This window comes from Leptonychotes weddellii, chromosome 13, assembly GCF_054177405.1.
Source record: "Leptonychotes weddellii isolate Sample4059 chromosome 13, ASM5417740v2, whole genome shotgun sequence".
Classification (NCBI taxonomy): Eukaryota; Metazoa; Chordata; class Mammalia; order Carnivora; family Phocidae; genus Leptonychotes; species Leptonychotes weddellii.
Genome location: NC_138381.1, coordinates 68,464,786 through 68,484,300, shown reverse-complemented (window position 1 = coordinate 68,484,300; position 19,515 = coordinate 68,464,786). Strand labels below are relative to the sequence as shown.

At 43.0% G+C, this 19,515-nt stretch overlaps 1 protein-coding gene across 1 annotated transcript in view; it reads left to right on the top strand.

Annotated features, from left to right (window-relative positions):
- SRRM4 (serine/arginine repetitive matrix 4) overlaps positions 1-19,515 on the top strand; it is a 399,023-nt gene that overhangs the window by 185,780 nt on the left and 193,728 nt on the right. Inside the window, exon 4 of the mRNA XM_081802086.1 lies at positions 13,912-14,033. Coding sequence (XP_081658212.1) covers positions 13,912-14,033 — 122 coding nt within the window. The remainder of the gene's footprint in view (positions 1-13,911; positions 14,034-19,515) is intronic.

The following is a 19,515-nucleotide window of genomic DNA, read 5'->3' as shown; positions in this document are numbered from 1 at the left end:
TCTTCCCTTGTTGTAACTCATAGAAATTATCTCATGGGCATGGAATGGCCCAAGCCTTATGGTACTATGATCCCCAAGTGACAATTTATCCAGTTCTGTATCTTTAAGGGAAGGAAGCAATGACACATAGAAAATGCCCAGGCATTCTCCACCTGCTGAAACATGACCATCCAAGGATCCCCTGACAGAAGTTCTAGGAGAAGAGGATATCTCAGCTGAGACATGAAGGATGAGGAGGAGTTATCTAGGAAGGATGAGGAGAAGGATGAGTTATCTAAGAAGACGGAAGGAACAAGAAGTTCCCAGATAGAGACAATGTATCTGTACAAACCCAGAGAGAGCAATTAACCCAGCCTTCTCCCTGGTGGAACAATGGCAGGAAGGTAAGGTGTAAGAAGGCGAAAGTTAGGAAATGGGGTTGGTGAGGGTAAGCAGGGGCCAGAAGATGGAGAAATGGCCTTGTAATAACAATTCTGACAATGGGTCTTGTAATAATAATTCTGACAATGTTAAGAGTTGGGGAATTAGAGATGGATTTGAGGAGAAAAGATTTCTGTTTAGGGAAACAGTTCAAGCATTTCTCCTTATGTGTTCAAATTCCTATTTTATGATCAGTTTATGACTGATACCTTCATGTCAAAGACAGTCCTATCTCAGACACTCTCATTACAGCCCAGTGTTTCCATGGGAATACTAACAAATGCAGTTTTATCTACAACTCCAAGCCTTCTGCATCACTGATGCCCTTTCCATCTTTCCTATCATCAGTGTCATGTCATCAGTAACCCATTCTACTTGAATTTCTTTTTGGTCCAAGAACTTCCCATACACTCCCTCCTTTATTCTTGCATGGAATCCCAGTCATGTTTGTCCACTGGGAGAGGCATTTCTGCAAAAGTCCTTTGAGTTGGAGCAGGTGTTGGCTGAGGCTTGCTAGTCTAGCATAGCCTCATTCACATATCTAGAAGTTAGCTAGTTATTGAATGGAGTAACTGATGGGTGGTGCCTGGGCCATGTATCTTTCATCATCCAGTAGAGTAACCTAAGCTTGTTATGAGAAAGAAAGTGAAATATACAAGATCTCTTGAGCCCTAACCTTGGAACCAGCACACACTCACTTCTGCTGCATCCAGTTAGCCAAAGCAAGTCACAAGACCATCCCATATCAAGGATTGGGAAGAATCTCTGCCTCTCAATGACAGGAGTTGCGAAGTCATATTGCAAGCAGCTTGGATACAGGGAGGGATAAAGAATTGTGATGATTTTGCAATTGATCTACCACACACAGACCTTAAGGAAGCAAAAGGTTTCTGAGAGATGTAAAAGCTATGAAGTGAGTTTTATAACCTGTGTAACTGACCTCATGGATTTTTGACCCATCTATCACATTTCTGCAAGTTACAAGAGATTTTTTTTCACCTCTGAGAAGGTAGAGTAGGAGAGTAGAGCACATCCTCCCTCCCTACCTCTTCCACCTTCCCAATGCTATGATAATGCCCATCCCTCCCCCAGACATTTAATCCTTGATTAGCTATACCTCTGTGTGTATGTGTGTGTGTGTGTGTGTGTAATTTTCCTTGGAAATTCATTTGTGGGTCTTCACTGAAGCCTATGATGAAGGCAGTTTCTCCAGTTGGGATTTTCACTGGCTTCTAGCATGTGCCCGGGGGCACTTACAACACAAGTAGCTCCACCTGTGTTTAACAAGTCACTGGGATGAAGTCAACCAGATGGAAGGAAGATGTGGGGATGTGTATGAGGCAGCAGAGAAACAAACCCAGACTCTTGCTCTGCTTCCTGATGCAGCCAGCTGCTCATCCCCCCTCCAGATGGATGAATCAGAGCCTTTCCAGAGAGCTCACTCAGGCCTGCCATTGCCACGCAGGTATTTAATATGGGAAAATTTTAATCACGTTTGTTTTCCCGTGTTTCGCCCTAACGACAAATCATTTTTAATGGGAGACTAGGGGGTGGAAAAAAGATATAGCAAATCTTGGCTGACGGTTTTATCACCAGTCTCAGATCTCTGGTCCCAGGGCTGAATTTGCCACCAACTGCAAATCATACTGAGTGAGTGAGATGCACAGGAAATGGGGAGAGAGACCGATCTAAGGTTCTCCCGGAGGGCCAGTAGTACTCCCTGCCTCCCATTTGTCCACCACCCCCCAGGAAGAATTTGGAGCTGTCTACTGTGTTCCGGGGGTCTCCACATTTTAATCTTCTCCATAACCCTGTAGGGTAAGGAATTGCTATCCCATTTTGGCATATATAGAAATTGACTCTGAAGCCCCCAGTGACCGTCAAAGTTCACCTAGCTAGTAAGTCATGGAGCGGGGGACTGACTTACTCAAGAGCCCCTGTTGTTCCCTGTGGTACCACACTGCCTTTCTTTTTTTTTTTTTTTCTTAATTTTTTATTTATTTGTCAGAGAGAGCGAGAGAAAGCAAGCGCAAGCAGGGGGAGTGGCAGGCAGAGGAAGCAGCAGACTCCCCACTGAGCAAGGAGCCAGATGTGGGACTCAATCCCAGGACCCTGGGATCATGACCTGAGCCAAAGGCAGACGCTTAACCAACTGAGCCACCCAGGCTTCCCACCACACTGCCTTTCTTTACAAATAATAAGACATTTCAAATTTTTTGGTAGTTATAATTTCTAAGCTTTGAGAGACCCAAAATTGATTTCCCTTGGACAAATCTATTTTTCTAAAGTATGCTTACATATATGGCGAGACTCCCCTCAGCATGGATAAATATGCCATTCAAGGTCCTATGTGTGGATCCTGGCAGGGTCAAACATTGAACTCAGGCCTCCTGGTTACATGTCCATGTTACATGTTTCCTCCGTCATAACATACACATCCTGGTTCCTTGTCTCCCTTATGTAAGGCAGAACACTATGAACCTTTGCTCAGACCAAGACCATCACCTGAAGTATGTTGATCTTTTTGGTTAGAAAGACCATTGTCCCTTGGACAAGTCTATTTTTCTAAAGTATGCTTACATATATGGCAAGACCATTGGTTTTAAGACTCCAAAGGGATCTTCATAAGATGGAATCATGGTGGTGAATCATAGAACTATTTTATTTTTTATTTTTACTTACCTCTTTAATTACACTAATACTATTTGACTACATCTGTAGTATTGTAAAGCAAGTTCCAAGATGTGACATTATTGCACTCAAAAGTACTATCTCCAACAAATGAAGACTTTTGAAACACTTGTTCATAATCACATGGGCTTATTGTATGTTTAGTTTATTAATCTGTGAAGTGGCATGGAAACCCCTGAAAGTTCACTAAAGGGTAATAAATGAAATATCACAGCCAATGATGTAAGTGACGAGCCAGGAAATATTACTGTGAAAATCAGGGATAGGAGAGTTTCAAGCAGAAGACAGGTAGTCAACAGTGTCAAATATTACCAAGGGGTCAAATAGAACAATGTCTGAACAGTGACCACTGAACTTGGCATTGGGAGGTCTCCAGGGTTCTCTAGACCTATCTCGGTGGAACTGCAGAAATGGAAGTCAGATGGTAAAGTAAGGTGTGAGGAATAGAAAGAGCGTGAAGACTATATTTTCTAGAAGCTTGACTGAACAGTAGAAGCTTAGGGGATGCTTTTCCTTTGGGAGAAGCTAGGATTGAATGGAGGTGCTCTTTAGGATGGGGAATTTCTTACAAACAAGGATCTAGTTAAGAGGGTGAGCTTATACAAGAGAGAAGAGGCAATTGATAAACAAGGTCTTACTGAAGTAGCAAGAGTTGGGGTCAACAGCCTGAGGGGAGGGGTTGGCTTTAGAAAGGAGGGAGAGCCCTTCAATCATCTGACACTATTTATTGAGCTCTTCTTGTGTGCCAGACATTGTACAGGGTCCTGAGGGATGTAATGGGAAACAAAGTCTGGTCTTCTCTTTGAGGTTTTTCCAGTCTACTCGTTGCTGAGATCCAACTAAGCAGGTAGTTATGGATGTTGTGATACATGGTTTCCAAGCCAGTTGTTTAGAGAGGGTCAGAGAAGAATTCTCGAAGATGTGGAAACTGAGTACAAGTTAGCTGGATGAAGGGATGGGCAAAGGGTGTTCTTGGACGAAGGAACAATGTGTATAAAGGTCTGGAGGTCAAAGCAAACATGGTCTATCTTTTACCCACTGGAGGAAGAGACATAGGTAAGGATGGGGTAAAGATGCAGGTAAGTTTGGAAGTGGAAGCCAGAGTTGCCAAAGTGCATATTGAAGGGCTTGCTTTCTCGGAGTTTGGGAATGCTAATGCAGATGATGGAGACATTGAGGAAGAGCTATGAGACTGGAGATGAGATAAGCTGATTTATTATGTGTTTGAAGGGCAGGCATTCACTTCTACCATAGAAGGTATGTCTGCTTTGCACCTCTGCTGTCCTCATGGAGTCCAGGTTATCTTCCCCTTTCCCCTGGACCACAGACACAGTGCCTTCCTTGGTCTCTGCCCATCCACTCTTGTTTTCCCATTCCCTTCTTTGTGCATCAGCCTTCTAAATGGATCACATACCCTCCCTGCTTAAGCCCACTGATAGCTTCCCATTGCACACAGAAAAAGAACTCTAGGTCGTTTGCCACATCCTACAAAGTCCTGTGTGACTTCTCTAAACAAATCTCCAGGCTCATCTTGAATCTCCTCCCCTCTCTGCTCTAGCTGCTCTTCTTTCAACCCTTCCTCAGATCTGCCATGCTTCCTCTTCCTCCCAGCCTTTGCGTATATGGCCTCCTGTGGCTGGATCATTGTTCTGTCTGTCCCAGCTCCCAACCTCTCTCTCTACCCCCAGCCTAGTAAACCCCACATGACTCACTCTTTAGACCTTAGCTCAATCATCACCACCTCCAGGAAGCTCTCCCTGACCTCACAGAATAGGTCACATCTCCCTCTTTACAGCACTCAAAACATTATAAGCTTCTTTGATGTAGGCACTTAGTATGGGAGCAGTTTTACTTTTAACTGCCTAATTTTTTGACTGACATTCTGCTCAACCATTATTATAAGCTCCATGAAAGCAGAAATGGTGCCTGTTTTTCCCCCTCACCATTATGACCCCAGCGTTCAGCACAGGGCCTGACACACCATAGGCATTCAATAAATACTTCATGAATGGATGAATGAATACATGATTATTGGTACTCCTTAAAAAACCATTGCGCCTGAGCAAATCCTTGTAGAGCTGTTGACTCAATCCAGTTTCATCTGAGCATGAGCAACCTTTTTCTCCCATCATGTCCGTATGATTATTTTCATCTTTTTTACAACCACGCCAACTCCCTGCATGCTCGTGCATGTATATTGGTGTGCGCAACCCCAGTAAACACAGCGTTTAGACAAGAGACAGCAAACACTCTGTCATCAAATCCATGCCTCCGACCAGGAGGTGAAGAAACCCTCATTGCTTTAGCGCACATGTTTATTGATGACGCAGATTAAACTTTAATCATATTGCACAGTTTCAATTTCCAATTGAAATTGAAAGTCTGAGCCACGTATGGGTTTTTATTACTTTCCACTTACGCTGCTGATGGAAGCGATCGGAGGGGAGCCATCTTCTCAGGCCTCAGGTGGGGTGTCTGGGCCATAAATCAAATTAATGCTGCAATGTAGCGGAGGTAGTAATGCACAGTAGGAGATGAGAAGGGTTAGGAGCAATTTAGCAGGTGTAGGGTTCAGCACGGGGGCTGGATGGTACCTGACGTAAGGGGGCTCCAGAGTGGAAGGAGGGGCTTCTGCCGCCAGTTATCTTTCTGGCATGTGCCAGAGGCAGGCGTGTTTATAAGCAATGGAAAATGCTATTCAGCTATGCTATTAAAAACAGCTACTGTAGCAAAAGCTCCTCCTGAGGAAGAATATGGCTTTTGCACATGAGTCTTTTACCATGTGAGTCCCTAAGGGCAGCGGACACTGCTAAAAGGGATGACAATCAGCGTTTATCTCACGTTAGACCAGAAGGAATTTTTGTAAATGTATTTAGTATTGCTGTAATAACACCTGTTGCCAGAAAATGTGGGTATCAGGAACCTCGCAGATGCAGAACGCTAATGCCCATGATTTGTGGTTGAGCTTTTATTCTCTACCGGAAAGATCGTCTATATAGGGTAGATGGCAGTGGCTGGGAAGTTGTCTTAGGTATCAGGCTGGTAGTGGACCAAGAGGTAGAAGTTAAACAAGCCTTCAAGGCCCAGTGGGAGAATAATAACAACAATAAGTAGCATTTATTGAGCAATGACTGTGTGCTGCTCTCTATGCTGAGCACTGACCTAGTTTGCATATCAATTGTATGAAGTAGGTACCATTAATAATGAATATGTGTAAAGGATTCATTCAGCACATGGCATATGGTAAGTACCCAATATATATTAGCTGTTTGTTGTTATTCCTTTGTACACTTGGGGAAATGAAGATCCAGAGATGTGAAATGACCTGGCCAAGGTCACAGAGCTAGGAAGTGGCACAGCTGTGATTTGACACCGAGATGTCTGACTTCAGTGCCTGAATTATTAACCACTATGTACAGCTGCCCCTCACCTACAAACACCCCTCTGAAGAATAGATCTGTGAAAAAACCCACCTGTGTTGTGTGTGTGTTGAGGGTGGGGGTCCAAGTTTGAGTCCATAACTGGGAAATTCAGTGTATGTAAATCAATTGAAGAATTTCAGAGCTCATGAGAAATCGGGGGGCTGGGTAAATAGCTGGCTGGCCGGATCAGTGATTTGATAACTGTTTATAAGACATGCACTTAGTGGTAGCTTTTGAGATTCAAGAATGAAAAGATGTCACCCTGTCCTCCGGAGTCTTAGTCTATAGGGAAATCTGTTTCATACAGGTTTTGCCTGGCACCAAAGTTTGCTCCACCGCAAACCCTTGGTTTGCTCACATTCCTTTCCCAACATGGGAACTTACATGAGGAAGGCATCCTGGCTTCCTGACATGCGTCCTTTGCCCTGCGTGGCTTCATTTTTGCTCACATGCATGAAAAACACTGTAGGGGAGGCTGCCTGAGTTCCATCTCATACATCTTTAAACACCCTGGTTCTCTTCCTTCACCTAAGATAAATGCTTAACAACTCAGCACTGGAAAATCCCCATGCCACTAGCAGGTAGAGGAGGGAAAAATCTGAGCTAAACCATCTAAAATCCCAGCAGGATAAAGAAAGATAATGGCGCCACTGGCTTGCATTATTGAGATCATAGGTCCTATTGTGTGCTGGCTATTTCACTGGGTACATCACATATAGTACCACAACAACCCTGCAAAAGACGTGGTATAATCCCCTTTTATAGGGAAAAAAAAAAAACAGGCTCTGAGAGGTAAAGATACCTACCTGTAATCACACAGCTAGAATCTCTAGGCACAGGTATACATGTCTGATTCCAAATTGTATGCTGTTCTAACCATGCAACATTGCCTCCCCTTGTTATTACTAATTTTAATTTCTTCTACCTTTTGGAGTAAGTAATATCTGCAAATGTTACAAAATCCAAAGGTGCAGTGGTGTACAGAGCAAAACTCCTTTCCACCTCTGTCTCCTGGTCCCAAAGTTTGACAGTGAACATCCCCCAGAGAGGAAGAGATGAGCGGTCCATGGACCTTGCCCTCAAGGAGTTTCCAGGTGAGCAGAGTAGTGGGAAGGCACCTCAGAGGCAAACTTACTGGACAAAGCAGAACAGTATAACAGTTCCTTCCAAGATGGAAACAAATGCTTTGGGAGAATAGCTGGAATATTTCCAGATACTGGAAAGAAAAAATACTGGATGCCTACATGGATGAGGTGGTATTTGACCTGTCATTTGAAGTATGCAATGTGCATAAGAGACTAGAGAGGAAGATTTGAAAATAATGTCATCAAGTTTATGGGTTTTCTGCCCCAGGGTCTTCCCAAAGGCTGTTCTCAGGTTCTGGAGCATGATTCCTTCCCCTCTTACCCAACCAATTCCTTTGTATCCTTTCAATCCCAGCTGGTCTGTCACAACCTTAAGGAAACTTTTCTTGACAAGCAATACTTAAGTTAGACACCCCTCTTACCTGGATGTCTGTTCTCCTCCAGACTGGGTGTCCCATGCTAGCAGGGACTGTGTCTGTCTTGGTCAATGCTGCATCTCAAAGCACACAAATGAAAATTAGTGAATATAGTCTTGATTCAGTCCTTACTCTGACCTTCACTAGCTGAATGACATTGGGCAAGTGACTTAAACTCTCAGTGTTATATTTATTCCTTATAATAATAGCCAACACTTCTAGATGCCATGCTCCAATCTAAGAACTTTTGCATATAATAACTCATCTAATATACACAACAGCCTTACCAAGGTAGCACTAGTATCCCCATTTTACAGATGAGGATACTGAGACCCAGTCTGCAAGGCTAACTTCTAAGGTAGTCTTTAGTCATCCCTATCTCCTGGAATTCACGTCTTTGTATTATCCCTTCCCCCTGAGAGTGGACTAGATTAATGACTTGCTTCTAACTAGTAGAATATGGCAAAGATGATGGGATGCCATTTCTCTGGTTAGGTTACAAAAAATTGAGACTTCCACTTTGCTAGAAGACTGCTTCAATTGCCTTCTCAGCTTACAGGTTTTGGTGAAGCAGACTGCCATATTAGAACTGAGACCAACAGTCCAACAAGCACTCAAGGAATTGAATCCTGCCGGACTTGAATGAACTCAGAGGCAGATACTACCCCAGTCATAACCAATGACAAAAGCCCTGGCTGACACCTTGATTACAGCCTAGTGAGAAACTCTGAATAAGAGGACTCAGGTAGGCCATGCCCCAAACTATGAGATCATAAATGAGTATTGTTTTAAGCCACTAAGTTGTGGGGTTATTTATTATACAGCAATAGATGACTAATACAACCAGAAATTTTAAGTCACTTGCCCAAGATTACACAGCTAGTAAGTAGAGGACCTGAATCTGAACTCAGGGAATCAGGCTCTGGAGTTCATACTCTTAAGCACCGTAATCTCCTGCCTCACTATAATACGTGGATACTTGTACCTACTTCAGAAGTGTTCTCCAGATTAAATGCTACCACTGAATGTAAAATGCTTAGCTGAGCACATGGCACATAGTAAGGGCTTAATAAATGTCAACTATAATTATCTTTATTGTTATCTGATACCTTCCAGACACGAGCAAGGAAAAGGGTCAGTCCCATAAACATGAAGCCTAAAAGATGCTCATAGTAGCCTTAAAGAGAGTAGCTCTTTGCCTTCATTAAGAACTATCCCAAGGAGGGTATTTAATAAAACATTCCTGAGCCACCACTGCTGGGGAGCTTGAAATGGCAGCCCCCAGGTGACCCATGACTGCCGGCAGATGCACCTTGATAGCCTCTCCCCCTCCTTTATAGCATCTCCATGGAAGCCCCAAGAGTGAGGAGGGAAGGGATTGTCTGAAACTAAGCCATCATTATAGTTGGACAGGAACAGCTTTGAGAATTCTAAACAACACTTCCAGGAAACCATTTTCCTCAAGAGTCAGGGCACTGTGAGCAGAACTTGTTTGAGCTTTTAAAGGCAGCTTCCCTCCGCATTTTTTCAGGGAGCCACAGGACAGAGGATGTTTCTGGAGGCTGTGTCCTGAGCAAGCAGCCGCCATGATTCTGTGCCCTTCAGCCCTTCCTACAGTTCAGAATCCGGGAATTGCTTATATAGAAGATGAGGGTGCCACGTGCTGATATCCATGACCTGGGGACCCAGCAGAAGTGGAGAGGACATGTGTCTAACTCAGAAGTCTATCTTTCATCCCCCTCATCATTGTGGACTCTGTTGATAGAAAAGTCATAACATTCTCCACAAGAAGGCTTAATATTCAAACAGAATTGGAATGCATTCTTCTGAAGGGCAGAAAAATGTGAAATAAATTCTGGCTTTCTCTTTACCCCACCAGCAATTTGCATAAAGCTAAATTGTCTGTGTTTACACAATGGCCTGTATGAGGTTTCCTCAGTTAATTTTTAGTCTATCTCTCATCTCTGATTCTGTATTTTTGCCTCTCCTGATACAGAGTTTTCTTCGTGGTATGTATACATACTCTAAATAATTTAGGATTTTTGATATGTGACTACTGGCCTTTAGGAAAACACAAAAACATTTACTGTAGCGTGTGGATCTAAGAAATTCAGAATATTTGAAGACACCGATAACTAGTCTGTTAGTAGCATAACTTGAAATGTCAAAACTTATATCCAAAAAGTCAATGCCTGAATTCTTCCCCTATTTTTTATTGCTTCTACTTTTTCATTATAGAGTGTGGGTTGTTATGGTGATGGGCAGCTGGGATGTTGAGAGGCTCTTGGAGAAAATATATTATCTATGTGAAATGATCCATTTCTAAGTCGGGTTAGGGATGGCAAATTGACTCCTCCTGTGGTCCAATCAGTCAAGCTTCATAAGGTTAATAATATATCTAAATGTTACTTGATTGACACAGCTTTGTCTTCTTTACAGTCTCAGGACTCTCAACAGGTCATAGCGCTGGGCGAGGGAGGGTCCTTCAAGCACACAGGATTTTGTTTGGCCCACAGGCCAAACCTAGTCAACCACTTTTTTTTTGGTGAATAAAGTTTTATTGGAACACATTCATGCCTGTTTGTGAGCGTAGTGTCTAAGGTTGCTCTTATGCTATAACAGTAGAGTTGAGTAGTCATGATAGAGACTGAAAATGGCCAGCAAAGCCCAAAATATTTACTGTCTGGCTCTTGAAGGAAAAGTTTGCCAACCCCCTGTGGGGTCATGGCTAGGAGAGAAGCAGGATCTTGTTGCAGTAGAAGTCTAGAGAGATGATGATTTCAGGAGACCTAAGCTAATATCTCATCCCCGTGACTAACTAGCTGGGTGAACTCAAATACACCTGCGCCCTATCTTGGTCTGTCTTCTCATTTGTAAAATGCAGATATCTCTGTCCATAGCTGGCATCCTCCTCCAGGGCAGGGCCCCTCATTCTTTGGCCTTTCTTTCCTTCCTCTGTTCACTCCCAGAAGAGCGCCGGTGATATATGCAGCAGGAGCTGAACAAATGTTTGTTGAATGAATGTGTGTCCAACATTATTATCTCAGAGAGTTGTCATAAGGCTCAAATGGGATAATAGTGCACACAGTCTGAGAAATATAACATGATCCAGGCAGAAGACACTATTTTATACAGATCCATTTCTGGCTAGAAAGCTAGGACCAGAGAAAATTGGAATTGGCTCACGTGCTCTTCACCTTGATCTTTGTGTACTGGATTCCCTTTGTTTCAGTTTAGTTCTTTCAGTTGCAGGAAACAGACTCCTTTGAGTTACCTCCAAAACCAGAGGTGTATTGTTAGGATAGCTGTGAACTGTAATTAGAACCAGAAAGCTGTCAGGACCTGTGGCTGCTTTAAGAACTAGTCTCTCGGGGCACCTGGGTAGCTCAGTCGGTTAAGCGACTGCCTTCGGCTCAGGTCATGATCCTGGGGTCCTGGGATCGAGCCTGACATCTGGCTCCCTGCTCAGCAGAGAGCCTGCTTCTCCCTCTCCCTCTGCCTGCCACTCTGCCTGCTTGTGCTCTCTCTCTATCTCTCTGTCAAATAAATAAATAAAATCTTTAAAAAAAAAAAAAAAAAGAACTAGTCTCTCTGATTCTCTCTCTCTCTCTCATCCTCTCTCTTTTCTCTCTCATCATTTGTTTGGTCTCCTTTCTGTTGGTTAGTTTCCTCACACTCCATCTTTTCTGCTCACACAGAAGTTTGGATTACTGATGGTTTGTCTTTCATATCTCAAGGTGTATTTTCATCCTCAGATGCTGTGCCATTTCAGTCTACGCAGCTTTATAATTTTCAACACCTCAGAGCAGTCTGATTGGCCAATTGTAGCTTTTCATCCCAGGTCACGGGGGTCATAAGTCATTGGCTATCTTTTGGATTTATTGTTCTTGGGTCACATAGTGTGCACATGGCCCAATTAGCTGGCAGGTGGGAGGAGGTCATTGGAAGGAAGCAATGGAGGATGTGGGGGCAAACGCTGAATCACATTCCAAATGTGACCCACTCTTTGCTCCACCTTCCTTGTATAGACTCTGCCTAATACTCGATTCTGTAAAATAGCTCCCGTGTGGCCCATGACTGGTGGCAGTTAAAGGTGGAAGGCCAATTTCCCAAGCCTCCAGCATGTTTGCTGACATGAAAGCTATGATGTTTTCAGATGTGGTATCCCCACAATGTCCTTGAGGTTTTCCTTCTGTGAAGCCTGTGAGGTTGGACCATTATGTAGAGATAAGGTGGGGATCCCACGGCTGGACACCTGGAACCTCTGGGAAATGGGACTGAGAAACTGGGGTTGAGGAGGACTTGTATCAGGAAAGCCTTTTGAGTCCTATTAGTCATCCAGAATCCCTATATCCCTCGCTGAAGCTAAATTGATTAGGATCTGTTAATTTACTTAGGGTTGAAGCCAAGCACAATAGGCAAGAAAAAAAAAGATTGTCTTAGAAGACTCCTCCTATTGGCTTCTTACCACCACTAGGACTTGTTATCCTCATGATTCTACCCTATTATTTCTCTTCCTCCTTTCTTTCACTTTCACTAGACATTGAATTCATTAGGCTTATTTTCCTTGGGAGAAGCTAACTAATAAATGTGATAAATTAGCTGTGTAACTGGGTGAGAGACCTCATCTGGGATTCCTCTTATCCTCACCACTTGCTCCACAGGCCAAACATGCTAGTTAGAGATCTTGTATTATAAGATGTTAAAACAGACTCAGGCTAATTTAAGCAGAAAACAAATGTATTAGAAGGCTGTTGGATCCCAGAATCAATGAGAAGGCTGGGAAACCCAGCTCAGAAAGGGAAAGGAATGCTCTGGTATCTGGGTGGGATGAAGTGGACAAAATCCTTGAAAATGTGTCACTGTGGAAGAAGTGATATCATCTACTTTGTCTCCCTATGGCTCTCTACTCAAGATTCAAAGTCACAGCAGAAAGGGCTGCTCTTATCTCAGAGAGTTGTCTACAACTACACTTGAGCCATATACCTTTGGGTGGGAGGTAAAGTGCCTTGGCTTTTGGTATCATTAAGACCATACACAGTGAGTGAGAGGAAATTCTTCCAAAGGAAACTAAGGAGATCTTAATAAAGCTACAGGGATTAGATCCTGGGCTACCAAAAGCCCACAGATGTGCTATACTCCAAAGCAGAGACTATGACAGTAGGGATCTTTAAAAATGGTGGAGAGGAGGACCCTCTGGGCATAAGGCTGCCTCATTCAGATCACATCTTATCAGAATCAGATCGTATTTTGTCAGACACTTAACACATTGAGAATGGAGTGGTGTTCTTTGCTCCTAAGACAGTTTCTGTTCACTGAAGCCAGACCAGCATGTAATCAGAGCAGATACACATCTCCAAGCTGTGATTTGATGAGTTCTTGGAAGCCTCCCCTCCCAACACTATCCCTTTAGCCCCCAGCCACTTCTTGATGCCTGGAATCACACCGTGCTTGAGCAATCTCTTTGGATTCAGTATTCCTATCTCCAATCCAATTCAACTGGCAAATGGCTCTAGAAAAGGGCAGCATCTTGAATCCTTAACATCTGAGATTGAACAAATTTTTCATCCATTTACATTAAATCAGTTCGAGACAACAAATGCTGAGCACCTATTTTGTGCCAGAGACGATGCTGTATGCTAGCATATCATGGTAAATAAGACAGAAGCAGTCACTAAAGTCATGGACCTTACAGACCAGCAAGAAAGACAGGTATATTAAAGTTCATAAGTGATTTTGAGAGCAATAAGGCCCTGGGGGAAGAGGGAGAAGCAGGTACAGAACAGGGAGGGTGTGGGAAGAAAAGGTGAGCTCTGTGACTTCTTTGGAGTATGGGACAGTTCTTCCAGAACCCATGTTCTGCTGTGGGCTCTCTAGGTCGTGTGGGCTGCTTTTCACCTTCCCCGCCTGTCAAAGCTGAGTGCAAGGATCCCAACAGAGAGTGTAGACCTGAGACCTGCAATTAGCACTTCTGGCAGATCCACGTGTTTGAAGACAAGGTAAGAAAATCCTTGGTCTCTCCTGAGGCCGCCAGCCATCATGGGGTAAGTTGACCCAGGCTGCTTTACTAAGCTGTTTGCTCCATATAGTACAATAAAATATTATGTTAGTGTTCTTTGTCTTTCAACCACATCATTAATTCTCATTACTTTGTCATCTAAACATTTTTGCATGAATATCAGACAACTGAGTTTTGGGGCGAGTGGCTTCAAAGAATGAATCTGTCAAGGATATGATATATGAGTTTAAATCTTTTATTGCCTGTAATTATTCTTTTATTTTAAGGGGTCTATTTCCCCTTTTTATATTCCTCCAGGTAGGAGGCTAATGTGGTTACAATAACGAAATTAGCTCATCACTTACTAACTGTTAATTTAATTTTTAATTGTCCATTAAATCAGGCGCTGGGCTGTTTATATTTTAATTTTTAATGTCAGAGAGTTAAATTGCTTTCCAAATGAAGGTTAACAAGGGAGGGCTTTTCCTGACTCTGGAAACAAGCAAAATCATGTGGCATCACAAACGTGATGCTGCTGTTTGGAGTACGGACGAAGCCTGAAGAATTAAGATAATCATAGGTATTTATTGAGTACTCACTATGTGCTAGACTCTGTGCTAAGTGTTTAGATGTGTTATTGATTCCATAAAAAAATTCTATGGTGTAGTTCTAGTCTTACTTCCATTTTACATATGACAGAGCTGAGGCTCGGAGAGGGCAAGACATGAGCTTAAGGCTCCACATCTCGTAACTGGCTGAGCCTAGGATTGAACCAAAGTCCCTTTAGCATCAGTCCTGGCACTCTGAACTGAAATGCTACATTGCCTTGTTTGAAGATGTTGCTCCAAAGAAGTATCAGGGAAAGACATGAGAGCACACAGGCAGTGTAGTATAATGAGAAGGGTCAGGCCATGGAGGCACACTAACAGATTCCCCAAAATTAAGATTCAGAATTCTTGGACAGGGTGATGTAACAGGTCCTTCCAGACCCTTGCATTCTCAGATACTGTGACATTTCACCTGCAGCTAAGTGCTATTAGTAGCTGAGGTTCTCATGGCCAGAGAAGAGCTTGGAGCTGTGGGCATCCCTTCTGCCAAAAACATGGAGAGGTCAGGGTGATACCCCTTCCTGGGTCCTTTCTCTGGTCCTTATAGACAAGAAAGAATAACAATATGAGGTGTCGTGTCTTAGCTAGTTGGGCAAACAGTGCTGTGTGTGTGTAGTGTGTACGCGCATGTGTGCATACATGGACTTGTGTGTGCATGTACATGTGTATGTGTGTGCATGTATATGAGTGTGCATGCATGTACTTATGTGCACGTATGTACTTGTGTATGTACATGTGTGTGAGTGTATGCAGACATGTATCCGTGTATGCATGGACATGTGTGTGCCTGTGCATATATGCATGTGTGTACTTGTGTGTTTGTGTGTGCGCATGTGTATGTGTGTGCATACATGTACTAATGTGTGCGTGTGTACACATGTGTGATGCATGTGCTTGTGAGCATGAACATGTGTGAGTTGCATGTACATGTGTGTATGGGTATACATCTGTGCGTGCATGTGCTTGAGTATATGTGTACATGTGTACAAGTGTGCATGCATGTACTTGTGTCTGCATGCGTACAAATACGTGCGTGCATGTGCTTTTGAGCATGGATGCATGTACTTGTATGTGTGTGTGCATGTGTATGAGTGTTCATGCATGTGCATGTGTGTGCATGTGTGTGTGTGTGTGTGTGTATTGTTCAGCAGTAACTAAGGAATCTGGGAAGCCAGGGGAATATACAGCAGAAGAAAGAGCCAGAGGGGACAAAAGCCAGAGCAGTTGCTAAAATTACTTATTTTGAGAGTATCTCTAAACATCCGTCACAGGAGCAACACTTGAGGCTCTCCTCAGCTAACCTCTAACTAGAGATAAGATGATAGGTAACTGAGAACTAAGTAGCTCCTTCCTTCCTCCCTTCTTCCTCTTTCCCTGCCTCTCACGCTCCCTCCCTTCCTCCCTGCCCGCCCCCCCCCCCACTTCTTTCCTTCCCTCTGACAAATACTTAAGGGCATTCTCTGATTCAGACCCTGCATTAGGTGCTATGGAGACAGTACTACAAAGAGGGGCTCTCTTCCTGCATATTGAGAGGTCACAGTCTAGAAGTTTCCCAGGGACATGAAATATGGGAAAAGTGCCTTGCATTCACCCTCTACCTCGGGAAGTGGAATCCTCCCCCTCTCATTCTGAGTGGAGTCAAACTGGAAGAGAAATATGCCATTGCCAGACACATTCAATCCATTTCGGTTTGTGCCAGGGTCTGCTTCTTCCATGACACCCGGAAGCATCGCCGCGTAGAGGTAAAGAGTTTGGACTCTGGAGGCAGACTTCTGGGGTCCAAATCCTGCCTTCTCTGTGTCTAGCTTCTAGACCTTGGACAAGTCACCTAACCCCTTTGTGCCTCAGTTTCCTCATCTGTAAAATAGGGATAATAAGAGTTTCTACCTTAGAGAATTGTTGCCAGCATTAGATAAGAATATTTACAAAGTGCTTAGGAAAGTGTCTGGCCCATACTAAATGCTAGGTAAAGGTTTGTTTGTTAAGTAGATGAAATTTCCATTGCATATCCCTATGTAGCTCCTGGACTAATAACCAGGTCCAGACTTAAGCTGATTTCCTCATGGGCTTTGTTGTATGTGATCCTAGGGCTCTAATTGTAAGGAAGTGAGACATCCAAGTTCACTTAAACCTTTCTCTCCTCCCTCCCCATGAGCAGACTCCAGGCACCGCCAACCTTTACTTTGTATCAAGAGTGCCCAAGGACATTTGTTTTGTAGAATTCTTGGAAACCTTGCTAGATAGGTTGCCTGGGTGACATGGACAATTTCTTTATATGCTTGATACCTATGGCCCAGATTTTAGCTCCTGAGAATTAAAATGTTTATGCACTGAACTGTGTCCCTAAGGAACAAATTGTATATGTGTAGAATGTACATGTTTAGGAATATTAGCCTGGTAGTAAGCCTGCCTGGGTCCACAGATGTCCCTCTCTTTCCTAAGAAGAATATCGGGCAAGATTCCAAAAGAATGAAAGGCCTAAGTAAAGCTCACATTCTGATCCTGTGCCCCCACAGCACTTCCAGACCCATCCGTGGGCTTCTGGAAAACAATTGAGTCCTAAAAGGAAACAAGAGGAACAGTCAATGGGGCCTGATGTACTGGATAAATTCCCACTGTGATTAAATTTCATATTTTACCCTGGGCTGGGATGGTTTCCAGAGACCAGTTTATGAAAACAGCTATATTGAGCCAACTCTGTTTTCCTAAATAACTGTGAAATTTAGAGCCCTTTTCTGACTTGGCAGGGGCTCAGGGAGGAAAGGGCCCTCACTAGTGAAAGACACCAGCTTGGAGTCTGGTACTACCCAGTTTCTCAGATTACTGTAGGAGATGTGCAGAAGCACACATTGTTTTTAACCAGAATGATGTACTAAAATGACATGGTTTGGGGGGTGAGACATCTTGAGATTTAGTCCTGGCTCTGCTACTTATTAGGTGAATGCCTTCAGAAAAGTCACGGATCTTTTTACGCCTTAGATCCTTCGTCTGTAAAGTGGGTGTGTTAGCCAATTGTTAGTTATGCTGTGGTAACAAATAGTCCCCCAAATCTTGGTGACCTGCAGCAACAGAGGTTTATTTCTCATTCATATTTCTGTTGTGGTCAGCTCCCAGCTATGGTACTATGGATCTTCTCCATGTAGATTCTTCATTTAGAGCTCCAAAATGAAGAATCATCCATTTCCTATCTTGGTTTTGTGCCTAAGGGATAAGGAGTGATGGTATAGAGTAATGCATTGTCTTTTAAGCTTTTGCTCATATTCCCCTATATTCACTTTTGCTCATATTCCATTTGCCATGGGGGTAGGGATATTACACTTCTCCCACAGAGAGGCAGAGCAAATCACATGGTGGTTAGCAGGGTCATATAACCCTCTTACAGGCAGGGCAGCAAATAATTTGGAACCAGAATATAGCCGCCCACAATGAGATAATAATACTCTCTTCTTCACACGGTAGTTAGGAAGCCCAAATGAAATTATACACATGAAAGTTTATTACAAGCTATTAAGTTCTGTGTTCATGCTAATTATTACTCTTTAATGCCAAATTCTCTATGGGTCTCATAGAGGTTGAGTGGAGAAATATTTTGTGCATATCTCTATTTGTTTGGAAATCTGTTTGTCTTCAGATATATTCCCCATGTGCTTTGAGGGCTATCCTGATGATTGCAATATCAGTTCTCTCCATCCAGCCCTTCTTATAGAACCCTAGAATCCAAAGAGTTTAGTTAGTTTTATGTGCACATGAATGGCCAGCCCAATATTTTGAAAACTCATGATAAAGAATTGTGGCATTGCCTGGCTTTGTGTCACTAAGAATGACAGATTCTCCTGAATGGAGCTGGGCTTTGTCGGATGAGATACGGCCCTTCATTGTCCACTACTCATTGATTGACTCTGTTCTTACTGCTGGAGAAGACATTTACAGAATCACATTGGAGACTAGCAAAAATCTCCATGGACAATTGATTAGGAAACAGAATACCTGGAAATCTTGAGAAGGGGACTGAAAAACATGAGAATGCCAGGAAAAAGCTCATTTAGACTTATCAGGAGCCTTCACTAGTTAACTAATTTATTCAGTAAATTATATTGAGTACCTACTATATGCTAGGTACTTGGTATTCAAATAATTTGCTCATTAATTTGTTTATTCATTTATTTGATGAATATTTATTGGGCATCTACTATGTGCCACAAATTGTTTTAGGCACTGGGAATATATCGGTGAACAGAACACTCAAAATTCCATGTCATTAAGGAGCTTATCTTTTAGGGATGGGGGACTACTTAGGAGACACACAATAAATAAAATAAATAAGAAAGTAAAATAGATGGTATAATGGTACAAAATTAAGAAAATAAGTAAAGAGGCTAAAGAGTGTTGAAGAAGGGGATGTTTTGAACAGGGTGTCTGGAAAGGCCTGACTGAGATAGTGACATCAGAGAAGACCCGAAGGAAGGTAAGAGAGCAAGACTTGTGCAAGAACAGTCCACGCAGAGGGAATAATAAATGTATGCTCTATAAGGCAGGAGCATCCCTGGTGTGCTTGATGGACTGCCCGAAGACCACTTGGGGCTGGTGTGGTATGAGCTGTGAGGAGAAGAATGGAAGATGATGCCAGGTAGAAACACAGGCCAAATCATGTAGGGTCTTGTAGGCCATTGTAGGGATTTAATTTTTTTTTTTCTGAGTGAATGAGAAGCTCAACTTAAGGTTTTGAGCAGAGGACCAACAAGAACTGAGTGACAGTTTTTCAGGATTCATTGTGACTGCAGTCTTGATGGTGGACAACCACGTAGAAAGTGGTCAGGACAAAATTGAGACCTGTAGAAGGCTAATGCAACAATGTAAGTGAGAAATGGTAGGGGC